The 12,655-nt window shown below is 48.5% G+C and overlaps 1 protein-coding gene across 1 annotated transcript in view; it reads left to right on the top strand.

The window, feature by feature from the left end:
* The first annotated feature begins 648 nt into the window (after positions 1-648).
* Positions 649-12,655, top strand: part of CHEK1 (checkpoint kinase 1) — a 67,961-nt gene continuing 55,954 nt past the window's right edge. The window contains exons 1-5 of the mRNA XM_075909326.2: positions 649-829; positions 3,791-4,014; positions 7,353-7,417; positions 7,508-7,577; positions 9,707-9,895. Of these exons, the coding sequence (XP_075765441.1) occupies positions 765-829; positions 3,791-4,014; positions 7,353-7,417; positions 7,508-7,577; positions 9,707-9,895 (613 nt within the window). The 5' untranslated portion in view covers positions 649-764. The remainder of the gene's footprint in view (positions 830-3,790; positions 4,015-7,352; positions 7,418-7,507; positions 7,578-9,706; positions 9,896-12,655) is intronic.

Genomic DNA, 12,655 nt, shown 5'->3' with positions numbered 1-12,655 from the left:
CTCCCCAGTGTCTGGGAGAGATGGAGTATAGTCAGACAGGAAGCTTGTGCAATGCTAAGCCCTATGCAAGACATGGGAATGTGCACTCCTGCCTGGTATATGTATTTAGCAGAACTGCCTGTAGGTAGAGATGCTCCTGTATGGAGGAGGTAACCGGTTTAGCCTCGGGAGAGCTTGTTTTTACCTGAAATAACATGGAAGCAAGTACCTGCAACATTTTTCCCTTCCACACATTAACTTGTGTCCATTTAAATGTTTACAGGAGCAGTGCTGCTTTGCCTCCACATGGCCAGGGATACTGCAAGGAGCTGCTTCCTTCTTCTAGCTCAACACCGGCATCTGCTTGCCAGGGGCCTGCACATCTCTGCCAGCAGCTCCGAGCGCCAGCCTCCTCCTCCCAGGCGCTTCAGACACAGATGAGTTCAGTTCCGGCGTTTGCATCACTCGCTCCCCTTTGCAAACCAGGCCCGGGGGGGGGGTTGCACAGACAGGACGGTGCTCACTTGGCAGGCTCACAAGATGGTTTATTAGGGGCTGAGCTCCCGTGGCCGGGCCCGCTCCCCCAGCTCAACCAGCGGGAGAGACAGTCGCAGCCACAGAGACCCAAGGAATCCGCGATAGGGAGGGGGCGGGGCTACGCCCGTGGCGCGCGGGGGGCGGGGCGCCGTGTTTGGGCGGGAAAGGCTCTGAGGGGAGGCGAGGGGCTCGCGCCGGGTCACCTCCCGCTAATTTCCCTTCCCCGGCCGGGCCCGGACTCGGCCGCCATGGCCGTGCCCTTCGTGGAGGACTGGGACCTGGTGCAGACCCTGGGCGAAGGCGCCTACGGAGAGTGAGTGGGGCTTAGCCGGGGGTCAGGCCGAGGCTGGGCCGGGGGCGCGCGCGGGACACAGCCCGGAGGGGAGCCGGTGGGACTGTCACACTTGCTTGGTCGGCAGCAGCCAGGCGCGGACCAAGCCCTGCTACGGCCCGGCAACTGGAGTGTGTGTGGGGGGGGGGCTGCCTGCCCAGCCCCTGCCCACTGGAGTGTGTGTGTGTGGGGGGGGGCTGCCCGCCCAGCCCCTGCCCACTGGAGTGTGTGTGTGTGGGGGGGGGGGTGGCTGCCTGCCCAGCCCCTGCCCACTGGAGTGTGTGTGTGTGTGTGGGGGGGGGGGTGGCTGCCTGCCCAGCCCCTGCCCACTGGAGTGTGTGTGTGTGTGTGGGGGGGGGGGTGGCTGCCTGCCCAGCCCCTGCCCACTGGAGTGTGTGTGTGGGGGGGGGGGCTGCCCAGCCCCTGCCCACTGGAGTGTGTGTGTGTGTGGGGGGGGGGGCTGCCCGCCCAGCCCCTGCCCTCTGGAGTGTGTGTGTGTGGGGGGGGGGCTGCCTGCCCAGCCCCTGCCCACTGGAGTGTGTGTGTGGGGGGGGGGCTGCCCAGCCCCTGCCCACTGGAGTGTGTGTGTGTGTGTGGGGGGGCTGCCCGCCCAGCCCCTGCCCAGCCCCTGCCCACTGGAGTGTGTGTGTGTGTGGGGGGGCTGCCCAGCCCCTGCCCACTGGAGTGTGTGTGTGTGTGGGGGGGGGCTGCCTGCCCAGCCCCTGCCCACTGGAGTGTGTGTGTGTGTGGGGGGGGGCTGCCTGCCCAGCCCCTGCCCACTGGAGTGTGTGTGTGTGTGTGGGGGGGCTGCCTGCCCAGCCCCTGCCCACTGGAGTGTGTGTGTGTGGGGGGGGGGCTGCCTGCCCAGCCCCTGCCCACTGGAGTGTGTGTGGGGGGGGGGCTGCCCGCCCAGCCCCTGCCCACTGGAGTGTGTGTGTGGGGGGGGGGCTGCCCAGCCCCTGCCCACTGGAGTGTGTGTGTGTGTGGGGGGGGGCTGCCTGCCCAGCCCCTGCCCACTGGAGTGTGTGTGTGTGTGGGGGGGCTGCCTGCCCAGCCCCTGCCCACTGGAGTGTGTGTGTGGGGGGGGGGGCTGCCTGCCCAGCCCCTGCCCACTGGAGTGTGTGTGTGGGGGGGGGGGGCTGCCTGCCCAGCCCCTGCCCACTGGAGTGTGTGTGTGGGGGGGGGGGGCTGCCCGCCCAGGCCCTGCCCACTGGAGTGTGTGTGGGGGGGGGCTGCCCGCCCAGGCCCTGCCCACTGGAGTGTGTGTGGGGGGGGGGCTGCCCGCCCAGCCCCTGCCCACTGGAGTGTGTGGGGGGGGTCCCTCAGCTCCCTGCTGGGGCCCTGCCTCTGACACGCAGCGGCGGGTACAGGCCGTACCTCAGGTACGGTGCTGGGGGGAGCTGGCTCCTGCCCCCCCCGCCCGCTCTGCTGCCGGATAAGATATGTACCCAGCCCCTAGTCCCTAGCCGGGACCCGGCCCTTCGCAGCTCTTACAGGGCAGCCAGGCTTGTCTTTCTGGCCAGCCCCCAGCTGGCTGTGCAGAGAGGCTGGGGGAAGGCCTGGGGGCCCCTTGATGGCAGGGCAGCGGTGGGTCGCCAGAAGGGACAGGTCCATGTGCCTGAATTCCCAAGACACTTGTGCCCTCCCCCCATATATGCAGCGGTCCAATACTGCCGTTGTAGCATGTGTGTCTCACGCCAGCAGTTAGCTGGGCAGTGCAATAGTTCTTGGTGCGCCTTGTCGCATCAGTCATCTTGTTTTGCTTCATATACTTAGGAATACGTTGTAAATTATTAAACAAACGTAAGAATTAATTTAAACACTGACTTTTGTGTTCATTGGCAATTTCATTAACTTTATGTGGCTATTTTTAAAGCTCAGGCATGACACTTCAGTGACACTCATTGGTGTAAGCAAGTTTCAAAACAATGAGGAGTCCTATGGGACCTTAAAGATTAACAAATGTATTTGGGCATTAGCTTTTCGTGGGCTCTGTGGAGGGCTGGGGTCCCATAGGCTGGGGAGCTTGCTCTGGCTGGCCCCACCATGGAGCACTTGCTTCAGCCCGCTAGTTAACCTTTTACCTCTCTAATTTAGTTTTCAAACATTAAATGCTTATCAATATTTTTACAACTTGTACAGCTGTAAACCTTCTATGTGTCCAGGCACCTTATTAATTGTCTAGGAACATGAACATACAGGTCTGTGGAGACTGGTTTTAAACTAGGAATGTGAATGGTTAACTAGTTAGCCTCACCCTTAACAGGTTAACCAGTGAGGGCTGGAGCAGCACTCTGCCCAGCCAGAGCAGCTCCTGTCCACTGCAGTGGCCTCTCTGGCTTTCCCCCCCCCTTAATCAGTTAACCAGTTAAGCATTTTGTTTAATATTACAGTACATTTAAACAGGATTTTACATCCCTACTTTACATACCCCATCTCAATATGGGGTTTAAACTCAGACTGTGGGTTAGACCTCATGCTAATCCTTGAGAGGTAATCATTTTTCTCACTTGTACTGATTTTTCTCTAGGTTATTGACTCCTGACCAGTGTTCCCTGTAAGCTGTGCGCTTGGGTGCCCACTCGGGAGAGAATTCAGATGCCTCTTTGCTGATTAGTAGAGTACTCATAGCAGCCCACAGTCAGAAGCATGTGTTTCTGTTGGTGGTGCACATCTGTGTATGCCTTGGTGCACATAACAAAATTTGTTCTCCGCATGGATGGAAAAAATTAGAAGGAACACATTGTCCTGACCCAGTAAAGGTTCCTACCCCTGCCACAGTGTCAAGCCCCCATCCTGAAAGATGTTAGGTGCTGAGCTCCCATTGACTTTGGTGGCTAACTTCCACTGAGTATATCCATTATAATGTTTTGCATTCATAGGTTCATAGACAGCTACTTGCTTTGTCCCTTGTAACCTTGCTTTTTTCCTCCACTTCTACAGAGTTCAGCTTGCTGTGAACAGACGTACAGAAGAAGCTGTTGCAGTAAAGATAGTTGACATGAAACGTGCTGTGGACTGTCCAGAAAACATAAAAAAAGAAATCTGCATTAATAAGATGTTAAATCATGAGAACATTGTAAAATTCTATGGACATCGTAGAGAAGGCAGTATTCAGTACCTCTTCCTGGAGTATTGCAGTGGGGGAGAGCTCTTTGACCGAATAGGTACAGAATTCTGAACATCCCTTTGGAGGGGAGGGTCTGAAGACAACTCTGGTGATGGCTGTATAGACTCATTATAACATTGTAGTTGCCTTGTAAGATGAGAGGGATTCCTTATTGTATTCTTCCAGTGCCACTGATCTCAGAAGGAAAGTGTCTGGGATACTCACCTGAAAAGCCAGCCTATCCTTGTGCATGTTGTGAGTCAGTGACTAAGCCATAGCTAGAAGTAGGATTTCTGTCTTTCAAACCTTAGTTCACTTCACTTAGCATGGTCCCTAAGAGTTCAGAAATTCTATATATTTAATGCTATAGATTAAATTAGTTGGGGGGGAATGGTTTGGGAGCAAATATGGTAAATGGGCTAGAAAATGTAATATGTACAGACTTGCATTCCAGTGATTACCAGATCAAAATTCAGTGTGTAGTATATTCCCCTTCAAGTGTACAGTTCTGTTTAATGGGCACTATGTGCACCCTGTCTAGGCATTGAAGCCTGCAGGAGTTTCTGTGCGTAACTATGGTTATGTTCGCTATTGATAGCATAATCCTAGTTTAAAACCTGTTATAAAACTGTTGACAGCCATCATTTTCACAAGGAAAGATAATTTAAACAAGATAACTTGATGTTTTCCCTGGTCCGTGCTTTCAGTTTTTACAGAATCTATGCTTTCATTACGTAAAAATCTAGCTCTTACAGTTACAGAAGTCACCAATGTGAATGGAGGAAGTAGTATTTTTCACAATGCAATAGTGCCTATGCTGTTGGTTGTACTGACTAGTTATGTCAGATTTAACGTCTGTTAATATTCAGAACCTACTATGTAGCAGTGAAGCTGGAAAGAAAGGTCAGTTTCACTCTGCTGCTGATTGAGAAAACTCAGTAGTATATAGATAACAAATATTGGTAGTGCTAAGGAGAACATAAAATCATCACAAACATATGAGAAATATTGGAATCAACTCCTCATGTCAGCCAGGAAAGTAATGAAGTGGAAGTGCACCAACTAGTTGGGGTTGGTTTCTTACTTGTGTGCTTTTAGGCTAGATTTAATTCTTTGGTATTTAGATGAAACTGACCCTGAGACCAATGCAAGAAGAAACATCTTGTAGGAAAAGAGAAAATGGAATGCAGCCAGGATTTTTAAAAAAGGTATAATAAATGCAAAAGACGTCAGCCATCCCCAGCCACAGCAGTTGTGCAATGCAGGTTGGGGCTTAACCAGTCCCTTCCCACCATTGCCCTCCCATCTTTGATACCCCATCCCTCAGGAAATGCAGTCTCCAGGATTACCAGGGGACCTGGTACGGGGCGGCAGCAGCGGTCCAGCCTCCGTTGCACTTCCTGTGGCAGTGGGAGGCGTAGGGAAGTGGAGCAAGTGTGCTCTGCTTCCCCCGAGTTCTGGGGGGGGGAGCATGTGAGCTCACCACTGTTGCTGCCTCATGCCAGGCCTCCCTAGTAATCCCTGAGGGGGATGGGAGACCATAAAGAGGGCGAGGCAATGGTGGGAAAAGGCAGGGTTTGAGGGATTTGAACAGAGTCTGCACTAGGACTCCTGGGCCAGATTGTGCAACTTTTCTGGCTGGGAATGGCCTGCAAGCTGGGGATTTGAGACCCCTGATATAGAGAGTTACAGGCAGTCCCTGGGTTACGTACAAGATAGGGACTGTAGGTTTGTTCTTAAGTTGAATTTTTATGTAAGTCAGAACTGGTACATATTGTAGGGGAAACTCTAGCCAAACATTTCTCCAGAGCTCAGTTTTATTCTCCCACACCTCACTTCCCTCAGTCCTTTATTCTCAAGCTGAGGTGTCTGCTGAGAAAAGCCGCTCCGCGTCTCCCTGGTCTGCTGGAGGGGGGGCACTAGCTTCGCGTCTCCCTGGTCTGCTGGGGGAAAGCAGCTAGTGCGGGGTTGCCTCACCCCGTTTGTAAGTAGGGATCCGATGTAAGTCGGATCCATGTAACCTGGGGACTGCCTGTACTTTATTTTTTAAAAGCTATTAAATATAGTAGTACACAACTCTTTAATTCCTTTAAAATGTCAAGGGTAGTGGCAGCACAAGCTATTATTCATTCTAGCTGCTAGGCTTAGAACTTGGGTTAGCATGCATTGGGCAATTTTTACAAGCCTTGGACTGGTGTTTGGGCATTTTCAAAGTCCACTGAAGTCCTTGCCAGAATCCTCCAGAAGAATGAGAAATATCCTGGCCTGACTTCCAAATATAGACACTTTTCAAAAGTATTTTGATGTCCTCTTTATAAATCATAAAGGATTTAGTGCCATTTCACTGATCTAATTAAACGTTTTTCTTTGCATTTGATTTTGTAAAAATCGCTTGCTTACAAGTCATGTGACAAAGTTTTTGTTGCAAAGAGGAAGTCTCTTTAAACAATGTCTTCCGGATATAATATAAATGGTCTCAGATTGGTTTTACTTCAGAGATTGCACTGTTTTAATTATGATTTAGAGAATGTTAATTCTCTAAATCACCTAACCCAGTAGAGCAGAAAAGCAGAAGTGTTGAGTATTTAAATTGCGTTTAGCAAATAGATTAATGTGCACAGCAAAAATCCTTCTGAAGTTTTTTTAACTAAATGTCTGGGCCATAAGTAGATATCTGTCTCTTGGAAGTTTTAATTAGCATTTCAAACCACAAAAGTAGCTGAGTACAAAAAATCCACAATTTTTCTTGTTTTTTTTTCCCTCCCATTGGAATTTTAAAACTGCTGAAGCAGAGCTCTAAATGGAATATTCTGATAAAAGTTTTAACAATGCATATTCTTCAGTAGTAATGAATTTCAGTTAAGTAAAGGAATATTTTGTATTTATGTAGAGAAGCCTTTTTTAACATAACTCTTGGTTCTTTTTTCAGTGTGCATCTTAATATTAACTTACCAATTAGCTTTTTTTAAAGTAGAGAAGCTTTTGACATTCCCAATCACTCCTGTTATTATGGCAGTGGGTCTTGTGGGACCTGAAGGATCCTGGTCCCTCTACATTAGAGGGCTCTACACTACTTCCAAACAGGTCTTTAGATTGGCATTTGAGGCAATTAATTTGCTCCTAGAAAGTGAAATATAGACTACAGTTGAATGCCGTATGTACACAAGGAGTCCCAGCCTCTGCAGTGTAACTCATTGTAATCATTGCGGTGTAACCATTCATTACATTTTTGCATTGCCTGTCGTTACTGTTTCAAGACAGGTGAAAAATATTGAGCAGAGTATCCAGGAAACTTTGTAAAATAGTTACAAAAACATAGCGCAGCCTTTCTTTTCCATAATTTGTTTGATGGAAGAAAAGCATTTTGGTATGTCTATTCTGAATGACTTTTTATAGAGCCTGATATAGGAATGCCTGAACCAGATGCACAGAAGTTTTTTCATCAGCTTATGGCTGGTGTGGTAAGTGTCATACTTTTATGCATTTATTTCAAGCTCCTTTTTACAGTTTAACTAAACAGAACATGGTATTAAAGCCTTTATTTTTTTCAGGTATATCTCCATAGTATAGGAATAACTCACAGGGACATTAAGCCTGAAAATCTACTGCTAGATGAAAGGGGTAAGTATAAAAACCTCTGACTTCATCTCTTAAATTTAAAGTTATTCTGGATCTTTGCAGAGTGAGTGGCCTTTAAAGGCCACTTGACTAAAAGTTGAGTTTTGTTAAAGCTTGTTCTTACAAAATCTTGTAATCAATTCAATGTTTCCATGAACTCTGAATAACTTTTTTATTGGAACTTTAAGACAATTCAGTGTTTAGAATTGTGGAGGTCAACCTGGAGTGTATGCACTCCTGCCTGCTCCCCACTGATGAAGTGGGATTTTACCCACAAAAGCTTATGTCCAAATATATCTCTTGGGGTATGTCTACATGGCACCCTAAACTCAAAATAAGATATGCAATTTGTACTGCACAAATTGCGTATCGGATTTTGATTGAATTTCAAAATAATGTGCTATTTTGAGACATCCCTAATCCTTGTGGAATGAGGGTTACCAGGATGCTGAACTAGGGCACCCGTTATTTCAAAAGATATTTTGAAATAGCGGAAGGTTTAAGACTTGGGCTAGACCAGAGGTATCCCAAAATAGCTGTGCAGTGTAGATATACCCTTAGTCTTTATGGTGCCACAGGACTCCTCATTATTTAAGGAGAGAACATATCTGCACAAACTCTTAGAGCAATGGTCACCAACTGGTCAATTGCAATCAACTGGAAGATCCTGGGTAGTTTCCCAGTCAGTAGTGATATCAGGGCTGTCACTAAGGCAGGCTGCCAGCTTGATCATAAAAGCAGCTGATGTAGCCCAGTTTGTGTGAAGTGAGGGCGTGCGGTAGGATTCCTGACACACTGCTACTGCCTGCAAGCATAGTCCTTCACAGTGCTCATTGGCCTGGAACAGGCAGCTGTGGCCAGTGAAAGCTGAATGGGTGGTGCTGGCAGAGAAAGACAGTGTGTGAAGTAGGGGTGGGCAATAATTTTTTATTAAGGGCTACTTCAAAAATTTCTGAAGAGGTCACCAAGCCACCTGGAAAGGGGCAGAGCCTCGGACTGACAGGGGAAGGGCCTCAGGTGGAAGGGGCCTTTTAAATAGTAGGGGTTGAAAGGGCTCACCCCTCTCCTGTGGCAGAGGATGGGAGCTGCGAGCTCTTTCAATTCCTGCTGTTTAAAGAGCTCGCTGCTCCCAGCCTTGCTGCTCACATGCTGCCCTGGAGCTGGGGACACTAGAGCCCTTTCAACTGCTTCTATTTAAAGGTCTCACACCTTCCCTGGGGCTGTTGCCTGACAGCCATAGGGAAGGTGCAAAGGACTTGAGCCTGCCAGGCAATGCAGCCACCCGGCAGCTGTGAACCGTTTAAATAGAAGCAGTTAAAAGTGCTCACAGCTCCTGGTGCTGCTAGTGCATTGCCAGAGAGCTGGGACTTGCAAGCCCTTTTAACTGCTTTTCTTTAAATGGCTTGCACCTTTCCCATGCTTGTTGGGCAACTTGTTGCCTGGCAGCCATGGGGAAAGCACAAGCCCTTTAAATAGAAGCAGTTAAAAGGGCTCCCAGGCAATGTGATAGGGGACGGGGCCTGGAACTGAGAGGTTCTCTGAGAGGCTTTTGCCCACCCCTGGTATGGAGCCATGTGCCTCCTGTCCCACTCCTACTTCCAGGGGCCACAGGCATCTGGGCCCATTCTGGGAGCAGCATGGGAGCCAACTGGGAGCTGGCTGGTAGGAGGCCATGCCCCAGCCCCCTCCTGTAGCAAGCACCCTATATCCTCTTAGCACCCCCAGCCCAGAGCCCCCTCTGAGCTAACACCTCACACCCTCTCGTGTACCCCAATACTTTGCTTTAGCTTGGAACCCCTTCTCGCACCCAAACTTTCTCAGAGCTTGCACCTGTTACCACCTCTGGCATCCCAACCCTCTGCCCAGTGCTCAGTCCAGAGCCCCCCCACCCCAGAGCCCATGCCCCCTCATATCAATTGTATAAATGGCTATGATGTGAAACAAGGAAAAGATTGATTTTCACTTTTATTACTGCCCATTTATACAGCACTGGCAATGTGTAAAGGGGACCTTAGAGTAAGTGTAAATGTGCTTAGGTTTGGTTTTGTCTAGCTTTAACATAAGTCTTCTACCAGAGACAATGAAAATACCTTTTTACACAATATACTTAATGACTTTTCTTTTTTGCTTAGATAATCTCAAAATCTCTGACTTCGGTTTAGCTACTGTATTTAAGCACAATGGTCGTGAGCGACTGTTAAACAAGATGTGTGGCACTCTTCCATATGTTGCCCCAGAACTGTTAAAGAGAAAAGAATTCCATGCAGAGCCAGTTGACGTTTGGTCATGTGGGATAGTACTTACTGCTATGTTAGCAGGAGGTAGGAGCTGGTCAATTTCTTCTCACTACATAAACTATTTTATAACATGCATATTTACTGTAGCTTCACAGTGATTAAGTATTCCAGAAGCTTCAGGGGGCTAGTCTGTTACAGAAAAAAAAATAGCAAGCAAATGGTCTGGTAGTACTTATGGGTATGTCTACACTAGCCACCTAGTTCGAACTAGGGAGGCTAATGTAGGCATTTGAAGTTGCAAATGAAGCCCGGGATTTAAATATCCTGAGCTTCATTTGCATCTTCTGGGTGCCGCCATTTTTAAATGTCCCATAGTCCGAACTCCGTGCCCGCGGCTACACGCGGCACGGAGTAGGTAGTTCGACTTAGGATCTCTAATTCGAACTACCGGTACACCACGTGGTACCACCACGAGGTGTACCAGTAGTTCGAATTAGAGATCCTAATTCGAACTACCTACTCCGTGCCGCGTGTAGCCGCGGGCACGGAGTTCGGACTAGGGGACATTTAAAAATGGCGGCACCCAGAAAGATGCAAATGAATCCCGGGCTTTGTTTGCAACTTCGAATGCCTACATTAGCCTCCCAAGTTCGAACTAGGCGGCTAGTGTAGACATACCCTTATAGACTAACAAAACATATAGATGGTATCATGAGCTTTTGTGGGCATAGCCCACTTCTTCAGATGACCGGCGTTATGATTAGAGGATAAGGAAACTCGAAATAAATAGGTGAAGGGAAGGCGTGGGGGGAGAGCATTCCAAGTACAAATGCTCATAACCGGTATAGATTTGTAGAGTTGATCTCAAATCATGGGGAAAGTAAAAAGTGTATTTCAAATATTTTCTCAAACTTTCATATCATGGTCAGCTTTTTAATAGATTCTCTTAGGGGTCATCTTCCATGGACTGTCTTGTTCTGTTGTGGCTATAGTATATTCCATTGGCTTTCTTTCTATTTGCCATTGCAACTCTGGCCTTCTGGTTCTAAATGGCAGGCTGCATTATGTGGGCTGCATCCTTGGAAAAAATATATCTATAGTATATGAACCACTGGTGTATGTTAGGGATGTTGAAATGCATATATTTATGTAAACATGTAGCTGCTGAAACTTTAAGCAGTTACATGTTTACATGAGGGGGCCAGCTTCCTGAGAGCTGGTGTGTGCAGAGCTGGCTTTTAAGCTCCGAGGTAACCACCTGTCCCCCTCTCCTGCTGCTTCTTTCAGAGGCTGCAGTGTGGGGTCGGAGTGGGAACTGTGTGTAACTGTGTACACTATCACATCCCTAGTATATGTGCAAGTTCCCCCCTATTGGGACTTTTCTGGTTACCCTGGTGAAATGGGCTCATTAAAGGATCTGAGTCTTCATTCCCACTTCCTTTACCCAAAGGCCTGCCTGCCCTCAAGGTCTCCCCTTCCATTCTCCTGTGTGGCAGAGTCCTCATAACCCCAACAGGTTGGGCCCAGGATTCCTGAGGGGCTGAATTGATCACTTAAGACAGGGGCTGAGATGTATCCACTCCAGAGTGCTCTCTCCATATTGGATGCTTCCCTGATCCACTGATCATTATATACAGTTCAAATACAATTTATTAAATATCATTCAATTTTTAAAAAGGAAACCTATGATAATTTTAAAGAAACTCATAATCTCTGTGGCTTGGAGACATCAGAAATAACCATCTCTAGAGTGTGGGGGAAGGGAAGGCTTTTCCTCACAAACCCCAGACCGCCTTCTCAGGGGCTGGCTGAGCTGTAGGAATGCTGTGGGTTGAACACTTTCTCTGACCTGGCTTTAAGTGGCAAGACCCTTCTTCCCAGCTTCAGATCTCCTTTTCTCCCCTTCCCTCAGGCTTATGAACCTCCTTCAAGTCTGATCTGTAACCGCAAGGTCTCTTGGCTTGGGGCATGCTGCATGCAGCTCTGAACTGCTCCAGCTCTAGTCCCTGCTCCAGTCCCAGGACTGTTGGTGCTCTGCCTCCATCTCCCTGAGCTGCTTTTCTGGCGCTTCTGGCTCTAATTGTTGCAGCTTTACTCCCAGAATAGATCTTCTCCTTGGGCTGCTTCTGTAGCTCTTCTCCTAGCACTGACTGGCTCCCTGGACTTCTTCTCTTGATTTTGCTGCTGTTGCTCTGCTCCCAGCTCTGACTTGCTCCCCAGGCTACCTTTTTGGCTTTGGCTGACACAACTCTGCTCCCCAGCTCAACTCAGCTTCCTGCGCTGTCCTTAGTTTGGTCCCACTCTGTTCCAGGCAGTTACAGCTCAGACAAAGGATGGGACTCATTAGCCTGCCTGCCCTGTCAATCAGGCTGTAGCTGACCTCTCTCCTTGATCCTGGGGATTGTCAGTCCCAGGATCCTGATTTTTTTTTTCCATTCACCCTTCCCCCTTAATTTTGGTACTGGGAATTAGCCAACTAAAACCCTTAACTCAGTTTTAGCAAGGTGACAACAGTCCACTTACATATGATCACAAGGAAGTTTTGCTGTGGCTTCTTAGTTACTTCCCTTGTTTTATTTACTGTCTCTTGCAGTCTCTATTTTCAGTTTTCAGTTAGACAATGATGGAGATTCCACAACATCCCTAAGCAATTTATTCTAGTGTTGAACCACCCTGGCAGGAAGTTTTTCCTAATGCCCAATCTAAACATCCCTTGCTGCAATTGAAGCCCATTGCTTCTTGTCCTATTATCAGAGGTTAAATTTTCTCCCTCCTCCTTGTAACAACCTTTTAGGTTCTGTCTTCTCTTTTCCAAACTAAACAAACCCAGTTCTTTCAGTTATC

Source organism: Pelodiscus sinensis, chromosome 25 (assembly GCF_052426305.1).
Source record: "Pelodiscus sinensis isolate ZL-2025 chromosome 25, ASM5242630v1, whole genome shotgun sequence".
NCBI classification, from domain to species: Eukaryota; Metazoa; Chordata; order Testudines; family Trionychidae; genus Pelodiscus; species Pelodiscus sinensis.
The sequence above is the reverse complement of the archived record's forward strand: the minus strand, read 5'-3'. Positions and strand labels throughout refer to the sequence as shown.